A 21,902-nucleotide genomic window follows, 5' to 3' on the forward strand; every position below is an offset into this window, starting at 1 on the left:
ACATTAACCAGCTCTGACTGGGGGATTCCAAGGCGTTCCCAGGCCAGTGTGGAGATATAATCTCTCCACCTAGTCCTGGGTCTTAACCGGGGTCTCCTCCAAGATGGACGTGCCTAGAACACCTCCCTTGGGAGGCGGCCAGGGGGCATACTTACCAGATGTCCAAACCACCTCAGCTGGCTCCTTTCAACGCAAAGGAGCGGCGACTCTACTCCGAGCTCCCCATGGATGACCAAACTTCTCACCCTATCTCTAAGGGAGACACCAACCACCCTCCTGAGGAAGCCAATTTAGGCCGCTTGTACCCGCGATGTAGTTCTTTCGGTCATGACCCAACACTCATGACCATAGGTGAGAGTAGGAACGAAGACTGACCAGTAGATCGAGAGCTTCGCCTTTTGGTTCAGCTCCCTTTTCGTCACAATAGTACAGTAGAGCGAATGCAATACCGCCCCTGCTGTGCCGACTCTCCAGTCAATCTCACGCTCCATCATCCCCTCACTCGTGAACAAGACCCCGAAGTACTTGAACTCCTTCACTTGGGGCAAGACCGTATTCCCAATCCGGAGTAGGCAATCCATGGGTTTCCTGCTGAGAACCATGGCCTCAGATTTAGAGGCGCTGATCCTCATCCCAGCCGCTTCACACTTGGCTGCAAACCGATCCAGTGAGTGTTGGAGGTCACTGGCTGATGAAGCCAACAGAACCATCATCAGCCCAACAGAATCATCTGCAAAAAGCAGTTAATGAGACCCTGAGCCCACCCAAACGGAAACCCTCCGGGACTGGAATTAAAACAGTATGTTAAATTCCACCTTTCCGGTTTGGTGGAATTTGAACATACCGTTTTTAATTTTATGATGAAAATCTGTCCAATTCTTATGCATTTTTCCTTTAAATTTCCATTTTATTATTAATTCAGAATCTTAATTATGTATGAAAAATGAACTTCCAGAGTTTTGCATCTGAACACTTCTTTCTAATAACTCACACGGATTGTTTGTGATGAAATCAACATTACTGAAAGCTGAGCGCTGACTTTGTGCCGATAATCATAAGGTGTCTCTTCCTCTTTACATCTGAAACAGTGAATAATGTCCATTATATTACTATATTACTACTATATTATTATATTGGTTTCAGTGTGGAAGGTTCCTGGTTCAAACCCCACCCCTGCCACTGTTCTCCATGAAATTGTGTTGCGTCAGAAAGGGCATGCAGAGTAAAACTTGTGCCAAATCAACATGAAGATCCAACTTGGACCTGCTGTGGCGACCCCGAGTGAAAACAAGGGAGCAGTCGAAGGGACGTATTATATCATAATAGCTTGTCATGTCACATAATTGAATTCTTACAAATCCCAGAGAATGCTGTTGTTCATTCAGCTGCTCCCGGTTTTTGTTCGGGGTCACCACAGCGGACACAGCCAGATCCGCATTGGTAATTGGCACAAGTTTTACGCCGGATGCCCTTCCTGACGCAACTCCAGTTTTACCTGGAGAAACACACACAGCCGCTGGTGTTCCAAAGAGGTCTCCCCATCCAAGTACTAACCAGATCCTGCTCTGCCTAAGCTCTGAGATCTGATGGGATCAGGCTGACACAGAGCAGAGCCCAAACCAAAATCACACAAGTCTACTTTGTGGTTGGCTGTAACAAAATAGTGGACAGCACTAGAGCTACAATGATTAATCAGTTACTAATTGACAATACAATTAATTGCCAACTGTTTTGATAATCAATGAATCATTGATGTTTTTTTTCATTCAAATTCTCTGATTTCAGCTTCTGAAGTATTAATATTGTCTGTTTTCTGGACTTGTCTCTGACAGTACACTGAATGTCTTTGGGTTGTGGCCCCAACAAGACATTAGAGGACGTCTTCTTTGGCTTTGGAAAACACAGATGGACATTTTTCACCATTTTGAGACATTTTATTGACCAAACAAGCAATCAAATTAATTGAGAAAATAATCAACAGATTTGTAGTGATTAAAAACTACTGTTAGTTGCAGCCCAAGATAGCACAAATACAGTCATGTATTTAACTGATTAGCTTGGTAGAGCGCAACCAAGCTAGCTAGCAAGTGACATAACTCTGTCAGTGCAAAGCAGTTAGCTTGGCTATTTAGCACAAGATGGCTCATAAATTAGCCTGGTCACTGGTTGTGAGAAACCTAAATAATGTGTTCATTAGGTTATGTGAGGCTTCTAGTCAGCAACAGGACGATTCAATAATTTAACTATGTAGTTGTGATCGTACGTGTTGTGAAAATAGGGCGAGAAGTCATTAAATACCAGCCCCGCCCTCTCTACCAGACTCTACTTTGGAATTTACGTTGCAACCCCCTGAGTGACCACCAGTGCCAGAGAATAACATGGAAACGACTTCAACAAACGAGGTGGTCTGAACAGAACTTACTCCTTAATGATGCCGCCCCAGTGCGCCTGACGAAGTTCCAGGCCATATCTTGACCTATACATTTGAGGCAACTTCATCAATAATGGACGAGACATCCGCCGGCCTTATCTTGTCAGCATCAATGTGTACTCCAGATATCTGCAAGATAGCAAAGGCACCAACAAGCCAAAAGATGTGCGGTTACAACACGTGAGGTCCGGTAGTAAATGTGACGTGGACACAGGAGATGATTTTTGTTTGTGTGTCACTGTGGAGCAGCCAGAGCTTCTTGGTGCAGGAAAGCGCTTCACGCAGTTGCTGTTTCTCTGAGGTGTCAGTTGCCTTCTGGAACTTGTCCCAGGCAAACTCCCACTCCTCCTGCCCGCCGGTGGCCACAGCTTGGCAGTAGATGACCGACCGCAGGTTGACGTGGATACTGAGTCACATATGTGCAAATAAAAATAAGTAAATAAAAAATTGTGTCTTATCAGCTGCTCAACAACATCAAAAACTTTACTACGGAGAGAGGCCATAATACTTACAAATGAAAAACTAGAGTGCAAACCTCTGCCAACGCTAGTTTCCAATTCCACAAATTTTTACCTTGGAAAACATTTTCCAGGTCAATGTCTGTTTAGAAGTGGCTTTTCATAAGATAAAATATAATACAAATATAGATCAAAGGGTTTTTCAATGTTAAAATCAAATACATGCTAAATCCGCAATACCAATCACATGCAGATCAAACTTATACCCCCGTCACACCGTCACAGCCGGAATCACGCAGTGTGGCGTTGGACTTATGAATTGGCGCACATCCGAAAGGTGTCGGATTTTAGTTCCAAACGTTCTGACAGCCATCTTCGGAAGTCAACCACAGTTGGTCAAAATCGGCCCCCAGCCTCGAGTGTGATGCACATGTTCAAAACCCTCCGGGTGCTGTCGAGATGGGACACTTATCCAACAGCGGTCCATGTGTTATCTGATGACCATCTAACTGCAATTTACATATTCCGATGGAGGAAAAATGGGATCCGAAATTATTTGAGCGCATACGAGGGAACCTCGAGATAGATCTGGCACGGTATGCCTGTCGGTATGACCTGCACGTGCCACGCATAATAATGTCCACTCCCCCCCGCCTTCCCCCCGGAGTGCAAAGGAATTGTTAATATGTATGTGGCACTTCATCATGATAATAATTATGACTTATTATCATGTACAGTGAATGTGAACAGTGGCTATCAAACTGAAAGTTCCGTGCGCTGTCGGCGATATAACATGGAACTGTTGTTCCAGGCCGTTACACCATTAATAAACAATCTCACCTCCAACAGAGATCCAGGAGTGTTTCACAGCGTGCACGTGGACGCGGTTAGAATCTTCTCACCCAAAAGGAAAAAATTAATTCCATGTGACAATCCAACCATCGCGGTGTCCAGAGTTGTGTTGTGGTCCTGAAGTGGGCAAACCAAAAAAAGAAAGTTCCCTGAAAAGGCTCTGTCTGAGGGACTGCATGGCCCAACTGCCAGACAAATTTGGAGCAAAGCTGTCCAGTGGCAGGTGCGCAGGTGCGCCCTGTGCATGTGCTTAGTGGCCCATACAGCGTTATGCACACACACGCGCGCGCACACACGGCTGAGTGATAGTTACAGACCTGCGCACGTGCGCATGAGGAAAACAGCGCTCAGTGTACCATCTAGACATTTTGAGATCGGGCAGTCTGCAGCGCCTTTTATGGCCATCTGACAGCAGTCTGTGTCATCTACATAAGCTCTGGATGCAATCTGCCAGGTGTGGATGACACTGCAGACTACGCCTCTTTACTCCTGACCGCGTTGGAGTATGGCAATATTTGCCATGTCGGACATGCTTCCGGCACATTCTTGCTATGTGTTACGGGGGCTTTAGTCTATTCATTGAGTGTGCCAGTTTGCACCTCACTGTCACAAATGAGAGTGATTGAGGCACTTTTGATTGAGATATAATGCAAAATGTACACCAATGGGCTTTTCAATATTATATTCAAATGTCAACAAATCCACAATGTGGATTTGAGCCGGATCAAACTTTGGGACTCGATAAAGGATACCATCCTACATAAAGTCTGCAAATATGAAAAGAATTCAATCTTTTTTGACAGAGTTATGAAGTTTGAAAATTCGTTCAATGTTCAAGGATCTGGATTTTTTCAACTTTTCCTTTGACTTGACCCATGACCTTGAAATTGAATCAGTTCTTGCCTATCAGGATATGAATCCTCTGTAAAATTTTCATAACGATAAAACTGTGGGTTACAGGCTGTTCACAAACAAACAGACAACAAATAGGGGTGAAAACATAATCTCCATGCAACTCCTTGAGCATAGGTAATGAAGTAATACTAACAAATTCAGCAAACAATAAAAATAAAACCTGAAACAGCTAGTTGCATCAAAATATATCTCAAAGACTAAAGCATGCTTGCAAATGCAGAGAATACAAATATAACCACAGTTTAATTTGATAAGGTGCCTGCTGGAAATTCCAACAACACACCAAACACAAATGCTTTGCAAAACTCCACAACACAATGGAGGTTCTAACAACACAGGATTTTCACTGACTTCTGCTGTTCGATGCATTGAAAATAAAATAAAACATTAAAATATAACTTTCTTAAGAGTAAAATCATCTATAAAATAAAAAATAAACCTGATCAGGTCTGCCGAGCTGGAAGAGATAAAGATACCAGAGATAAGTGATGGTGCTTCTGTTGTGTTGTGGAGCTTTGCCACGCATCTGAGTTTTTAGGTGCACTGAGTCAGTATGCAGCAGACGAGATAAGAAGCTGAATTTTTTGTGCTGCGGGTTAGATTTGTTTGTGTTTTCTGTATTCACGAGCATTTTTTTTTATTATTTTTGCAAGACACTTGTGATGCCACTACTTGTTAAATTAATGCAGGGTTTTTTGTAACCATGTTGCCTTCATTTGAAAGTTTTGGCCTCTGTTGGCCACCATACTTTACAGATATGATTATAACAGAAATGCCACTAAATCTACTGGCCTGTTCTATGGAAACAATGGGTGTCAAAGTTGATTTGATTTTGCCCGTCCATGAGGGTGTTTTTATCTGTGTACAGAAAAAGCTGAGGTGAAAATTAGAGGAACCGTTTTAGCGCTGGTCCACCAGAATAGAATCAGAATCTGAGTGTGGTTTGACGTGACAGTAAAAGCAACAGGAAAAGAAAACACAGCCAAAGCATAAAAAAGGGTGTTGTGGTGGAGACTGATGCATTTGTAAAAATAGCTGTTCTTTGGCGCCGTTTCAAAAATGCCTGGCCAAGTGCGTTTCCTGCCAGTTCAACCAGCGTGGACGAAACCAGCCAGGAGCACACGGAGGAGGCGGAGTCAAGCATGACAAGATTACCACATGCAACAACATTTTCTGCTGCACCACTGGCAGGAGAGAAAGACGTTTGCTGTCTTGCTTGAAGAAAGAAGAATGGAATGTTTAATGCAGATTGTTTGTGCATAAAATAACAGAAGATGTGTTTTACTGAATTTGTTGGAGAGCTGTTAGATCTGAGATCAAAAACTTCAGTTTGATAGATGATCAGGATCTTCCGGGCATAATTTTGTTTTTAAGGGATTTTTATACACAGTTGCAAACTTACGTTTACATACCTCTTGAGAAAATGCATTCAAACTCAGTTTTCCTCAACTGCACATCTTCAGTTCGACAAACAACACGTGTGATAGGTCAACAATAATATCTAGATTAGAAATGATGCTCGAGATTGATGGAAATAGTTTCGTCATCTGATCTGAGCTCGGTCAATTTGTTACCATGCTGATAAATTCTTGTTTAACAAATTGGTTCATTGCGCTGAAAAACGTTCATACTCATCCAGTGTCCGTACATGTTGGTTCTGTTTACCATCCAGAAAGCGAACATCTCTTTCGCCATCTCCTGGCATTCTGGGAGTTCATTGCCACAAGCGACACTGACAGCCAGGATCTGGTTGTACCTTTCAAAAAAATTACAATGTCAGCTTATATCATTTTATATAATAAACAAAGAAAGAAGATGTTGATGGTTTTTATTCCTGGATTCATCACCTCCACCAAGGAATAATTTTTGGTGTGTGTGTGTGTGTGTGTGTGTGTGTGTGTGTGTGTGTGTGTGTGTGTGTGTGTGTGTGTGTGTGTGTGTGTGTGTGTGTGTGTGTGTGTGTGTGGAATATTTACTTAGAAGGTTATTAATTAATTTTATTTAGACTTGATGTGGAAGCTGAAGGTCTTTGGCCCAAGAATGTGTTGATTAGGTTTTGAGATGGATCAGAATATGGATGCAGGTCCAAGATCTTTTTCTTAAATAATCATATTAAGTCACCCTTTAGTTTCTTTGGAGTGCTCTTCTAAACTCTAAAATTTTTAAGAAAGGAGAAAAATAATAAATTCTCAGTTTTAAATAACGTGAATATGACAGCATTTATTTATTGTGGAACTAAGTATATAAAATTGTCTTTAGTGTGAATAATGAAATTAGATCACTGCAAATACGTCATATATACAGTCGTGGTTTGGCTCATATAAAGATAATTTATTTGGAAAATTGTAAGGTTGTTTTTAAATAAAATACTATTTGGAAATTATAAAATAAATAAAAATTCAAGCTGTTAATTGTCACTTGACTCAGTAAAGGCGCATTTAAACAATGACTTTAAAATATAATGTGCAGTTGATCATCATCTATGCCTAACGTGCTGTCAGGTCCTATCTTGATGAGCTACAGCACATGCTGTTCATGTGGGGTGTGTGCACCTCCACTTTTCTATGTACATAGTTGACTCAAGTGAGTCATTTTATGCCAAGAAACCAGATCTACGCACAAAGCAGGTCATTTACTGGAGAAGCCACCAGAACTCCCTGAGGTGAAGCAGTGGACTGTCTCTTTCTTATAACACCTCCTCTGCATAAGTCCTTCCAACTCCTCCATCTCATTAGAGGGGCACAACCCCGCCCGCACCACACTGCACCTGGACTGTGGTGTATCCAACCCTGCGTTGGTGCTCTCTGCATACAAACCCGAGGAGGAAGAAAACCACATTTTAAAAAAATGGTACAAACCCAAGTTAGCACAACATTAGTTTATTTCATTTTTAAATTTTTTTAAGTCCAGTTTTGCTGTAGGTTGTTGCACCAAAGAGCACACCTGCACAGACAGAGTGTCCACATGTCACAAACTCACCTGTGCAAGGTGTCCCTGAATATAAAATGCAGAAAATCTCTGCACTCTTCTTTAAGGTGGTCTATGACACAATCACTTTCTGCTGCCGCATAGTAGTAAAGCACCAACACTGCACCTGACTGCATCTCATAAGTCCAACACGCTGATGGATGAAGAGATGAGCTGGTCACCCAACGTAGGTGCGAGGTGACTAAATGCCAAACCCATTGTTTGGAAAAGAGCAATGAGACAATTGGGCCACGTGGTGTGCTGCTTTGCGTCAGGTTTAAGATGCGGTTCATAAGATCCCACATCTGAATTTTGCTCAAACTCTTGCAAATTTATAAACTTACACACATGTGAAAATGTCTTGGCGATGAAAACAGACAGAAAGCGTGATGAAGGATGAGCAGTTTTCTTACTGCAGTGAGTGGTCCTCTGGAACTGTTGAGTTGTCTGTGTAGTTCCTGAAGAAGTTGTAAAGTCCTTTAATCTGCTCTCGCAGGTACATCTGCGTGAAAAGACAGCTGTTAAATACATCAGCACGACATGTTTACTGCACAGTCCACTCACATGGGCATTAGTGGTGTCCAAAGGAAGAAAAACAAATACTTTGAAAATTCCCGTTTCAAAAATAAAATTGTAATATTTTAGGAAAAAAATGTTTGTTTTTTTGTTGTTGTTTTTTTGTTTTTTTATTGAAATCACACTGAAAATGTTTTTTGGACAATATCGTCAACCATTTTTTTCCTCAACAAAAATAATTTGGTGATGTAATTATGAGTATTTTTATAAAGTAACACAAAAATAATTTGGTAACGTGACTATTTTTATGTAACACATCACTGTTTTTTGACATATTTAGAATTAAACCTGATCCTCTGTGCTATACATCTAGAACACAGACTATAAGATTGAGCACTTTAGTTTTGTAATATCTATATGATTTTTCCTTCCAAAGGATGTTATTCTCTGAACTGGAAGTGTAAACACGTCCTCCAACAACAAGTTAAAAAAAAAAAAGATCATACTCCAATCTTGATTAAGGGTGGTTTGAGAGCGCATGTATTTCTTCCCAGGCTCAACATGTAGTAGCATAATTATTTGCTACGTCCGCCAAGCAGGTAATTTATTCACCAGTATTTGTTTGCTTGTCTGTTAGCAGGATAACTCGAAAAGTAAAAAATGGATTTCGATTAAATTTGGTGAGCACATAGAAAATGTTCCAGGAAATAAGTGAATAAGTGACCCAATGTAGGAGGCAATCTGGACTATATTCTGGAACTGAGATCCAGAAGCATGTTTGGCATCATTTAAATGAAGAAGTTGTGAGAGGATGTTGATGAAATTTGGTGAATAGAGGAATTGAGAATTAAAACTGGAACATATTTTGGATCCAGAATAAGCTCAAAGCATTCAGAAACATTTAACTAAAAAAAATATATGCATAATGAATTTCGATGACATTTTGAGTTGATCTGGAACACATTCTAGATCCAGGATCAAGAAGAATGTTAGAGGTGCAGCAGCATTGAAGTCAAAAATGCATGAATGGACCTTGACAAAATTATATGAGCATATAAATAAAAATAATAATAATAATAAAAACCTTCAGCTGCTTCCTTGTTTTTACTCGGGGTCACCACTTCATGTTGATTTGGCACAAGTTTTATGCCGGATGCCCTTTCTGATGCAGCTCCATATTACATGTAGAAATGGGCAGGGAAGGGTTTGAACAGGGAACCTTCCTTGCACCCTTTGAGCTCCTTCTAGTTTGTTTATAATCTACTCAAGTTTCTACAAGTTCTGATAGATTATAGAAAGCTTGAATTCAAAATTAATTCAAACTAAAAGCAAGCCAAAAACAAACAAGCCAAAAAAAAAAAAAAAAAAACATAAATAAAAGATGAAGCTGTAATTCACGTGAATGTAATTGTGTTTTATCCCACTTACCTGCATGGGTCCGTAGACCTCGGAGCGGTCAAACATCAGCACAATGTACGCAAAGTTCATCACTGCTGACTCCCAGGGAAGGTATGCCGTCTCATTCTTCAGGAAGCGGGTTGAATTCAGTGCAAGAGTCACATTAACAATTTTTGCCCTGTGGGAAGCACGTCAGAAGGAAGATGGTCAATAAGAGAAACCACAGAACGCATGAAAAAGCTTGATATTTTTTGTTAGTCATTTCAGAAAGTGAAAATTTTATATTTTCTAGACTCGTTACTTATAAACTAAAATGTTTCAAGTCTTTTATTTAATTTTAAGAATTACAACATACAGCTCAAAAAAATAGAAAAAAATACATCTCAGAACATTTGAATATTTCACAAGATCGATCAAAAAGGGGTTTATAATAGAGCTTCTGAAAAGTATGTTCATTTTGCAGTACTTGGCTGGGGCTCTTTTTGCATGAATTACTGTATCAGTGCGGTGTGGTATGGAGGTGATCAGCCTGCGGCACTGCTGAGGTCTTCTGGAAGCCAAGGTTGCTTTGAATGTGGCCTTGAGCTCATCTGCATTGTTGGTGTGGTGTCTCTCATCGTCTTCTTGATAATACCCCATAGATAATCTATCAGGTACCGCCTATAGGGCCAGTTAAATACAGTCACACTGTGGTCAGTAAAGCAGTTACTCATAGTTCTGATACAGTTGGGATGTGCCAACTCCTGCTTGAAAAGGAAATCAGCATCTCCATGAAGCTTCTCAGCAGAATGAAGCATGATATGCTCTAAAATCTCCTGGTAGACGGTTGCATTGACTTTGGACTTGATAAAACACAGTGGACTAACAGCAGGAGATGACATGGCACCCCAAATCACTCACTGAGGAAACTTCACACTGGACTTCAAGCAGCTTGGATCCTGGGCCTCTCCACTCTTGCTCCAGACTCTGGGACCTTGATTTCCAAATGAAATGCAAGTAAGACCTTTCTGACACTGTCTAGTCCAGGATTGGCTTGACACTAGAAATGTAACACTTACAGCCGATTTTCTGGACACACCTGTGCATGGGGCACATGGCTCCAGCCTCACTCCCCTTCTTGTGAAAATCTTCCAAGTTCTTTAATCAGCTATGTAGCCTACACTTAACAGTCTTCTTAAGGCTGCAGTCATCCCTGTTACTTATGCATCTTTTCCTTCCACTCAACTTTCCGTGAACATGCTTTATTACAGCACTCTATGAACAGCCAACGCTTTCAGCAGTGACCTTCTGTGGGTTTTCTTATTTAAGGTGTCAGTGAACATCTTCTGGAAAACTGTCAATTCAGTGAACTCTCCTATGATTGTGGTTGTTTGTCTCCCAAACTGGGAGATTCTTGGTATGTATACTGTGGAAATAGTGAGTTACTCGAACTCTAAATGAAATATTCTAATATCCTGATGTTTTTTGTTTTTGTTTTTAACTGAAAATAAAAAACACTTGAAACATTTTAGTTTCTATGTAATGAGTCTAGAATATATAAACTATTCACTTTCTGCAATAACTGATTAAAAATTATTAACGTTTTTCACAATATAATTTTTTTTCTAAGATGCACTTGTATGCACAAATAGATCATCACTGAAATACAATCTGCTGGTTGAGCTGGATCCCATTATATTCATAAAAGCTTATTTTTAATATATTTCTGCATCATGATGAATATTTTGTGTAAAATACACGTGATGGTGAACGTTATTGTAAATATTATTCAAAAACAAAATGACCATTACCTTGCTAAGTTGAATGCATCATCAATAAGCTGCCATCTGTTGATCATTGGGATGCGCTGGAAATGAAAATCACAATGCGTGAAAAATAATCAAAGCAAAAAGGCTTAGTTTTACTCTCATTAAAGGGATGTAAACGTCTGATCACAATGTTTGTTGAAGATTTTTTTACATTGACTTGGACTTATGTAGACTTTGGCCACTGTCTTGAGGTTTTATGGTGCATGGTTAAAATTCATTGTGCAAATCTATTGTTTGTTGGCCTTTATAACTGCCATTAGATCATTCCCTTGTTGCCAGATTGTATAGGTTCACCCTGCTTTCTCACGTTATATTTCCAGTGCCTTTTTACCTATTACTGCCTCTCTGTTACTGTCCTTTAATTTAATTTAATTTAATTAGCTTATAATGCGCCAAATCACAGCAAAAGCCATCTCAAGGCACCTTACATAAAACAAGTCAACATAAAATTTAATAAATAATTAAAAATGAATAATAAAAAAAAAAATTGCTTTGCTGCCAGTTTAAGGTTCCTGAGTTTTTGCCTGCCATCTTGGATTTGTTCACTTGGTATGATAAATCTCTGTGCATTGACCTACTGCTTGTATTTAGGATAACCTGCTTACTGTTCCCTTAGAAGGACTGTTGCCTCTTGGACTGATCACCCGCATACCTCTGCCTGTTTCACAACCAATCCTGATGCTTTCTATAAGAATTTTGCAAATTCTGTCTGTGGACAATAAACCTGCTTTCTCTTGCCTTCCATCGTGGTTCTCTGCATAGGGGTCCTCCAACAAACCATTAGACGGAAACATATTTTACCACTGTGTTTCCCATTTGCCCTCTACAGTTGCTATATATGGCTGTTTTTAGCTGTTGAACCTGTGACAGTTTTAGCAATCAAACTAAATACTGGGCTGATTAAAATCTTTTTAGTGAGTGAAAATGTGAAGCCAAAAGTACAAGCATCAGTCCCAGTTACAAAAATGCTATGTTTCTGCTTTTTTAAATTTAAAACCCACAATGGAACAATGAGAAACACAGTTTGGAGCATAATGAGCAATAAATAGGCTGTGTTCCAATTCAGGGGCTGCACCCTATGAAGGCTGCATTCTTCAGCCACATACATCGTAAGTGGTATGAACAGGCTGTCCCACTGCAAAGGCTCCTTGGAACTCACCCAATGAATGAAGTCTTCCTTCCCAAAAAGAACGATTTTTAAAGCACCTTAATCACGATGTTTGGAATGTTGATTCTCCACGTGTAGTGTATGAGGCTGCCTCAGTAGGTTCTAAAACATTTTTACACTGTTTATTTACACTAAAAATTAAATGAAAACACATGAAACTTCAGTAAGGTATATCTTATATATTATATTCCAATTCTAAGGTGGAACTATGCCAGTATACAAAGGTATCTCTAAATATCTAAAAAGGAAGAGTAAAATAGGAGAGTAGAAAAGAGTAGAGTAGAGCCACTTAGGTGCCTGGTCTTGAGAACCAGGGATGGATTTTAGACTTCGGGTAAATGAATGTTACACTCACACCGACACCGGCACTGACCTGTGGGTTTGTTTCCAGCTGAGTCATGAGTCTGTTCCAGTTCTCTGGGTCATAGTTGACCCTGAAGTATCCAGTACAGTTAACATTTGCTAGGATCCATCCTTTATCTTTCACTGCAAACTCCTCTTTGTTTTCTGTTCAAAAACAAACATTGATTGACAGTAAGTCACACTTGATTATAATCACAGAGGGTTTTTTTTTGTTATGATGGAGCACATTATGTAGCCTGAATGGTTCCAGCCCGACTGCTCTCATGCCAGAAATGATGAAATGTTTTGAGGGACCAGTGCTGACATGCATCAAAGTCTGCAAATGGATTTGGATAGCACTGTGGAAAACTCTTGATTAAAAGAAAAAAAAAGTCCCATAAATACAATACAACATGGCCTCGATCCATATCTGGAAATCATAGTTTTTATGTTGATGTCAGTAGTTTCATAGTAATGTTGGTCTGTCAGACTTCTGGCACTTGGCGGCAGTATGAATTCTACTGAGGTCTAGTATGGTGAGCCTTTATAGCATGAGTTTGTAGAAATAGGTTCGGGGGGGCAAAAGGTGTGATGACATGGACAGATCTTTGACTTTCTTTTACCTGACGTAGTACGCAGCCAGGCCAGGTCAGGTCCAGATGTATTTGACATGTAATTGATTGGGATATTCCACTGAAGTCTACACAGGTGGGAAAAGAAGTCAAACAAGAAATTATCAATGGTTAAAAAATGGATGAAATCATTAACACTGTAGTAATGATGGTAAAACTTTGCAAAGGTTTAAATATACAATTCATTGGAATGATAAATTCTGCCACCTTTCTTCTAAAATAAACTGATTTGTGTTACTCTGTAACATAACAACTCTTATTACCTTGACCAAATGACAGAATTTACTTTGCCTTGTAGGTTTGGAACTTCACAAAGTTTTGGTGTTCTTGTTTTCTCAGCAAAGGTAAAATACAGGTAAATTTTTTCATTTGGTCAAGGTAATAATAAGGTAAAAGGCCAAGAATGTGACCCCTCAAGATGAGGCTGTGACCCCTTAAGGCTGAGACCAAGGCTTTGACCCCTTCAGGCCAAAGCCAAGACTTTGATCCTTCAAGGCTGAGACCAAGGCTTTGACCCCTTCAGGCCAAAGCCAAGACTTTGATCCTTCAAGGCTGAGACCAAGGCTTTGAGCCCTTCAGGCCAAAGCCAAGACTTTGATCCTTCAAGGCTGAGACCAAGGCTTTGACTCCTCCAAGCCAAAGCCAAGACTTTGATCCTTCAAGGCTGAGACCAAGGCTTTGACCCCTTCAGGCCAAAGCCAAGACTTTGATCCTTCAAGGCTGAGACCAAGGCTTTGAGCCCTTCAGGCCAAAGCCAAGACTTTGATCCTTCAAGGCTGAGACCAAGGCTTTGAGCCCTTCAGGCCAAAGCCAAGACTTTGATCCTTCAAGGCTGAGACCAAGGCTTTGACTCCTCCAAGCCAAAGCCAAGACTTTGATCCTTCAAGGCTGAGACCAAGGCTTTGACCCCTTCAGGCCAAAGCCAAGACTTTGATCCTTCAAGGCTGAGACCAAGGCTTTGACTCCTCCAAATCAAAGCCAAGACTTTGATCCTTCAAGGCTGAGACCAAGGCTTTGACCCCCTTCAGGCCAAAGCCAACACTTTGATCCTTCAAGGCTGAGACCAAGGCTTTGACTCCTCCAAATCAAAGCCAAGACTTTGATCCTTCAAGGCTGAGACCAAGGCTTTGACCCCTTCAGGCCAAAGCCAAGACTTTGATCCTTCAAGGCTGAGACCAAAGCTTTGACCCCTTCAGGCCCAGATCAAGGTTTTGACCCCTTCATGCACAGGCCACAGCTTTGACCCCTTAAGGCTGAGGCCAAGACCTTGACCCCGCCAGACCCGAAGCCCCTTCAAGGCTTCAAGGTCAAGGAATAAATAAATAGAAAAAAATGGATCATACATAGACAGATGTTCACACAGAAAGAGACAAAGAGCGCAGACCTTTATATCCAAAATATGTAATATTATATTATATTATGAAAGTAAATTCAAGAACAGAAGTTGTTTCCAGAATGGCATAAATCTAAATACCTTGAATTTTCAAAACTGGTAAATAGACTGCACTTCTATGATATTTTTCCATCTGACACAGATGCTCAAAGCACTTTACAGTGATGCCTCACATTCATCCATTGACACACACACGCGCGCGCACACACACACACACACAGGCTAATGTCAGGGTGCTGACGTGCAAGGCGTCCAACTGCCCACCGGGAGCAGCTTGGGGTACTTGCTCAAGGGCTCCTTAATGAGTTGAACAGAGAAGGCTCTGGTCACACGCCCGCCACTCTAACTTTCAAGTCATTACTGTGATGACCAAAAGTTTGAAACATCAAGGTCACGGCTTCGAAGACCAAAGCCAAGATCTGGGAAAACATGGCTCTGAAGGTGTCTTAATTAAAGTCAGTGCTGTACACATCATTTCATTGTAAAACTGTATTCAAAACCGTGAATTTTGTTAACAAATGGAACCCGTCATCTTCAAACCCCCCCAAAAAAGTCTGCTCCCTCCTTGGCTTATGATGTGAGCTAATTTTTTACAGTTCTAACACTCAAAATGCTGGAAAAAATAAATTACCAACCTGCAGCTACACCAGGGGTTGTGCTTGATTTTAAGAATATAAATCACGTTACAGTATATCATGATGTCTCCGCTCTGCCAGGCATATTTTGGACAGAGAGGGCGTGTTTGGTACATAATGAGAACTTTGCAGCAATATTTTTTACCTGGACTCTTTAGTGTCATTGTACAAAAAGTGCCTTTGTTTGATGTTTCCAGTGGTCGTGTTGATGGTGATGAGAGGATAACCGATCTGATTCGTCCACGTGTCCATCACGTCTGCGACCTGGATGGGTAAGTGGTCATCATCTGCTGCCTGCAAACACGGCACACAAACATCTCTGTTGTTATGTGAAATCGATGAATCAGACTAGATACCGTGAGTCTGTTTGTCTGACGGGTACATACCTGTTGTATGGACTTCCAGAGACCATGCTGGTCAGCGTTTCCATATTGGAAGGCATTCAGGTAGATCTAAAGTACATTTAAAAAGTAGTAAGGTAGAGCCATCAACAAAAGGACGCTTTATTCTTTAAAGTTACATGACAAGCTGAAATAAAACGCTTGTAAACAGTCACGGGAGGCAGATCTCACAAGGAACTAAAGTCAAAACATAAGTACCACTCAATACTTCAGGTTTTTGGGAATTTCCTAGCTTGGTGCCTGTAATTCAGGCTCTTTTATTTTTTATTTTTTTACCATCTTTAACACTATAAATCAGTCTGTGTCATCCCACAGAGATGTTATGCCACACACAGGACTTTATTCTGGGAAGAGAGGAAGTCAGAATGTTCATGTATGAACAGACAATCATACGCTGTGATGTGACATCATCTTGGTCAGCTCTGACAGTTAAGAAATAAAGAAAAGAAAAAGCCAATTTCATGTTTTCTCTTCATATTTTAGCATTCACTTACATATTTACAAAGTAATCTGTTTCAAATAATGTCCCATAATGACATTCAAAATTCTGATTATCTCGATACTTTAAAAAGTTATTACAAAAAAAGTGGCCACACCACCTTTACACCACACTTCACCACGACTCCTAAAAGAGAACCGAAAGCACAGGTTGTACCACCTTTGTCTCGCTTCCAAAGCGAATCGGTCCTAACGCACGAAGCCTCCGCGCGGCTTTCCATGACAAAATCTCTTGTTAAAAGTGAAATCTGCCAGAAAATGGCTGATGTCCAGCTCTTGTGATAACCAGAGAAAGAGCACACGACGGTCTCGTATCCACAGAGCCATCCGTTTAGAAATGGTCCGGCGGCTTGTGCCGCGTCGTCGCAACTCGGAGCATGGCGCGTCGAGCGTCCTTAAAGGGGTCCTTAAAGCTGTAGTTACAGTCCTTATTCTCTGTGAAGCCCGTAAAATTTTCACCGAAAGCCAGATAAATTTTTCGAATGGTTTCCAGGTGCCAGTCTCTAACAGCTTCTGAAAAAATTCTGATGGAAAAAAAGTCCTTTTCATTCTGCCATTTCCAGACAATGAAAATCTGACGAGGGGGCGGGACCACTCCTTCCCAAAGCGTGCTCACAGGCGAATGACGTCACCGACTGGCGTGGAAAAACTCACGCATGCACACGAGGGTTCAAGCATGTCTGACGTAAAAACATATGAATAAAATCCATATAGTTTTTGAAAAAAATAAAAAGGACCATTACTTTATTGACAGACCTCGTATAGACAAATAAACACAGACACACCCGCATGGACACATACAGACAATTTTAACGTTTCCAGTCCACCTAACCTGCACGTCTTTGGATGTGGGAGGAAGCCAGAGAACCCGGAGAGAACCAACGCAAACACAGGAAGAACACGCAAACTCCACACAGAAAAGCCAGAGGTGGGAATCGAACCCATGACCTTCTCACTGTAAGGCAACAGTGCTAACCACGAAGCCACCGTGCTGCCCTTGACCAGTGTTATTGGACATTATTTGAAACAAGTTAGCGTCTCATTATGTAAATGAACGCAAAAAAATGAAGGGAAAGATGAAATTAGCCATATATATATAAATTACCCAGATACTAGTTTGTTCAATTTTCAATTTATTTTCATTTATATAGTGCCAAATCACAAAAAAGTTGACTCAAGGTGCTTCACACAAGTAACGTCTAACGTCATCAACCCCCAGAGAGACAAGATAATAGAGACAACAGGCCCTTGTCCACTGCAGGAACTAATAAGACATTTTAGGGAGACCAAAACAACAGGAACGTCCTCTGAAAGGTGATTTTTAGGAGCCTTTTCCAGGGCGAATCAACTTAACTTAAAAAAGTGTTACAACTGGTAAAACCTGTATGAATTAATTTGTTTGAACTTAAGTTTGCAAGTTAGATCAACTCTAACAAACTTAAGTTCAAACAACTTAATTCATTCAGGTTTTTACAAATTGAAATGCTTTTTTAAGTTGGTTCAACTATTCTCCTTTTTCAGGATATGTACTTTTGAGCAGCCCTGAAATGCCGTTGGGCAGATCTCTATGGTGACTGGTCAAACTCATGCACATAAAGGCAACAACGACACCAAGCGGCATTGAAAGTAAGCAGAAAGAGATGAACTGAACTGTAATGGCAAGAAAAGCAGATAGAAGTATTGATGAGGAGGCACGGTCAATAGACAACATCCAGTAAGGATTCAAATCTTCGAGAAGAAATTAGAAGATAGTCAGCAGACCTGAAAACCCAGAGAGTTAAACACACCACAAAACAGTGATGAGGGAAAAGTTGAAGCTAGACTACAAGCATGTGAACACAGGGATGAACTTTGGCAGAATATTTAGAAAGTAACAATATGTACACAGGGTTATTGCTCACTTTGATCCCAGCATGAAAAACTCTGGGAGTCACAAAGTCCTCCAACATCCTCAGGACAGCCGCCCCCTACGGAGAAAATACCAAACACATCATGTTAACCCCAATAATATAAGAGACTTAGTAAAACCAAGTAAAACATTTAAGCAAAAAGCGAGAGTGGAATCTAAAGTCTGATAAAGTCTAAAATATCCTAACACACTGTATGGATATTTAAATGTACTATGTATATTTAGGAGATATGTTTTAATCACCACGTTTCTTTTAGAGCAGCAGAGAGTAAGTGTAAGAATCATTCAGTTGATGATACAAGCACCAGATTTGGAATAATACTTCTGAGCAGTCATTTTCTTTAAAAAAAAAAAAAAAAAAAGCCACATGATTTTTTTTTGGGGGGGGGGGGTATAATGTTGAAGTCATTGTTTAATCTGTTCAACAGTCCATTCTGGAACTTCCCAGTCTTCACTGATAAGATTTTATCCATCCAATTCTTTATCGATTCCACTTATCGATATCTCCTGTGAATTTTTTGTGTACTAAAAGTATGTTTTACAGGTTTTCTATGTCAACAACATTTTATTGAGTCTTAAAGTAAATAAATATGAAATGGTCACTGGATCCTTGATCTCTGGACATAAATAGAAATAAAGAAAATCTGTACACGGTCACTGGATCCTTGATGTACATGAAGGATCCTTGATCTGTGGCATAAATAAAAATAAACAAAATCTATAGTTTTTGTCAAAAGCATTTCCTTTCAGATATTAATAAGACATATTTAACTCCCCCTGAGCCTCTGAGCTGCGGTCTTGCAGCCGGCTGTGCTGCACATCAGGTTGTAATTCAAAAAGAATGGAGCACGTCTCATTTTGGGAGAAAAAAAAAACCATTTTGGTCGGTTTTAGTTTGTTGTCTGGATTACAACGTTTGGAAAGAGGTGTCATTTGATTTAAAATGGCAATTCACTTTGAAGTTATTAATTCTGACCGAAATCTGCACAGCTCTGTGCACTTAGAGAGGAACAGAGGAACAGAACAGAGAACTATTCTTGTTTCTTGCCAGCAACAAGACAAGAGTCTCAGTTAGTGACTTTAATCGGCACAAAGGTGACTCACAATTGACATATTTAAATGGCTTTGAGAGGGGTTCATGAAAAAATTGTGGACCTGCAGCTTCTGAAAAGCAGTGAAGCAGAGAATCAGCGAAGCAGCAGGCTGCAGCGCTGCTTAGTTGCTTCAAGCTTCAAGGAGAGCCACTGCAGAAGCAGCAGGTCTGCAGTCAACGTAGAGAAATGATCATCTTCCCGATAAACACCATCAAAAACAACGGCTGCTCCAGCGTGATGTCAACTGAAAGACCAATAAGGGAACTGTTCAGCAAAAAGGCTATTGATGTCAGTGGATCGAATCATTTTTTAACAATTCTTCAATACCCAAAAATTTAAATAAACCACGATTGTGTAAATATATGACAAAAATACATATTTCCGGCCGCTATCTTGGAAAGTGAAGTAGCTAATGGCTTTGCTTTTTTTTTTTTTTTTTTTTTTTTTGCAAAAAGTAGACCAAGAAGTACCATTGCACCATTAATTTATTTATTTATGCTTGTATCACAAAAGGAAAAGTCTTGTACCTTTGCATACGTAATATCATCAAACATCTCAGAGATCTGACTGGGCGTCTGGACATCTTTCGCTGGAGAACTGAGTGGATGGGAGGAGGTGAGAGCATCTTCAGCAAACGCCGTGTGGAGGTCATGAATTACTAATGCATCTTTCTGAGGACGGTCAACCAAAACAAGGCCTCGTCTTCATTAGTCTTTGAGGTACTGACAATATTCAAAAACACTATAAACAACACAGTATATAGGACTGTAATACTTTAACAATAACACACACACACACAATTGGTGTTCATAACACTGTTGTACATACCTGTAACATTCATACCATAAGAAACTTATCATTTGAAAAGAACAGCAACAACTCTGCAGGGATCCAACGTGTTTATTGTGAGATTAAAAAGCCAAATTTTGTAAATTACTGTATAGAGTAGACTGAACTGTTTTATTTTATTTTAAGTTGATGTCCATCCATCCACTTTCTAGACCTGCTTACTCCAGTTAAGGGTCACAGGGAAAGTTGATGTCAATTTTGACCCCATATGCTATATATATATATATATATATATATATATATATATATATATATATATATATATATAATCAATGAATGTGTTTCTTTGTGTATGTGGTCCTGTGACAGACTGGTGTCCTGTCCGGGGTATCACCCCACCTCACGCCCTATGACTACTGAGATGGGCTCCAGTCCCCGTGACCCTTAATTGGAGTAAGCGGTTGAAGATGAGTGAGTGTGTAAATATATATATATATATATATATATATATATATATATATATATATATATATATATATAAATATATATATAAATATAGATAAATAAGTGAAGATTTAGACATACACAGTAGATCACTGGAAAACCAAATCATAAAAGACTGCACATTTTATTTATTTTCTGCAATGTGATAATAATAATAATAATAATAATAATAATAATAAGTTAAAAGTTGTACACAGACTCATAGAAATCAACAACCTCAGTGGAAATGAAACTCAAAAATGTTGAGTACCAAAAGACCTAAATCATCTTACCATGTTGAAAGTAGACTCAATGTCATTGACTGCTAAATACACCATGAAGCTTGCAAAGCCTTCATTCAACCAGGTTTCATTCCACCAACTCACTGTCACCAGATTTCCAAACCACTGTAAATAATAACATAAAAACAAGAGAAATTAATTTCCATTTAGATACTGTACATCTCCATTTCTTTGGTGACTCTTCTATCCAGACACAGATGGATAAACTGACTGATCAAACACTGACTAATGGCCTTCCAAATGGAGAATTACAGTAAAAGGTATACAGAAGAGGGTTCCTCCTTTCAGGAAGTGGTTTGACTGTTTATTTGACTTCACTTGGGCACCATTTTCCATTTTCAGGTCTTAGATGCCATAAGATTTTAACAGAGTTAGTAGACATACAAGGAAGTTATATACTTAAAAATAAAGGCAATAGGACACTCTCCAAAGGCTGCTGAGGTGTTATCTGCCTACCCCAAACATAACCGCCTAAATCTGTTGGGAAAGTGTAGGTACACGGACCCACAACAGGGGGCGCAAATGAACGGACAATGGAGTAGGTCAAATAACAACACTTTACTGTTGTGAATGTGCACAACAAATACAACAGATTACAACAATAGACAAGAGTCAATTCACAAAGGTGTCGTGTGGGCAGGCTCGAAGATAGGAGACGTCTGTCCAAAGCAAAACCGGAACCACACGATTTCCTCCGCCACCAGACCCCGGGAATACTGGAGCCGCCAAGTCCCGAACTCCCAGGTGGCCACTGCCTCCGCGTGTCGGACCTGGTACTGCTGGCGAGGAACAAAAAGCAATTAAATGAGGGCGCGTTTGCACCCAAGAATCCGTATGGCAGGAAAGCTACCTCCACCTCTCGTTGGAAAAGTAGTCCACAATACAACGCACAAAGTCACAAAAGAATACTG

The 21,902-nt window shown here is 40.1% G+C and overlaps 1 protein-coding gene across 1 annotated transcript in view; it reads right to left on the bottom strand.

The window, feature by feature from the left end:
- Positions 1–21,902, bottom strand: part of LOC117514978 (aminopeptidase N-like) — a 119,387-nt gene that overhangs the window by 65,568 nt on the left and 31,917 nt on the right. Inside the window, exons 6-18 of the mRNA XM_034175541.1 lie at positions 20,983–21,096; positions 19,945–20,088; positions 18,316–18,381; positions 15,902–15,967; positions 15,661–15,809; positions 13,479–13,555; positions 12,887–13,020; positions 11,328–11,383; positions 9,568–9,715; positions 8,037–8,125; positions 6,306–6,412; positions 2,673–2,841; positions 2,531–2,563 (exon numbers count right to left, since the gene is read on the bottom strand). Of these exons, the coding sequence (XP_034031432.1) occupies positions 2,531–2,563; positions 2,673–2,841; positions 6,306–6,412; positions 8,037–8,125; positions 9,568–9,715; positions 11,328–11,383; positions 12,887–13,020; positions 13,479–13,555; positions 15,661–15,809; positions 15,902–15,967; positions 18,316–18,381; positions 19,945–20,088; positions 20,983–21,096 (1,352 nt within the window). The remainder of the gene's footprint in view (positions 1–2,530; positions 2,564–2,672; positions 2,842–6,305; positions 6,413–8,036; positions 8,126–9,567; positions 9,716–11,327; positions 11,384–12,886; positions 13,021–13,478; positions 13,556–15,660; positions 15,810–15,901; positions 15,968–18,315; positions 18,382–19,944; positions 20,089–20,982; positions 21,097–21,902) is intronic.

This window comes from Thalassophryne amazonica, chromosome 8 (assembly GCF_902500255.1).
Source record: "Thalassophryne amazonica chromosome 8, fThaAma1.1, whole genome shotgun sequence".
Lineage (NCBI taxonomy): Eukaryota > Metazoa > Chordata > Actinopteri > Batrachoidiformes > Batrachoididae > Thalassophryne > Thalassophryne amazonica.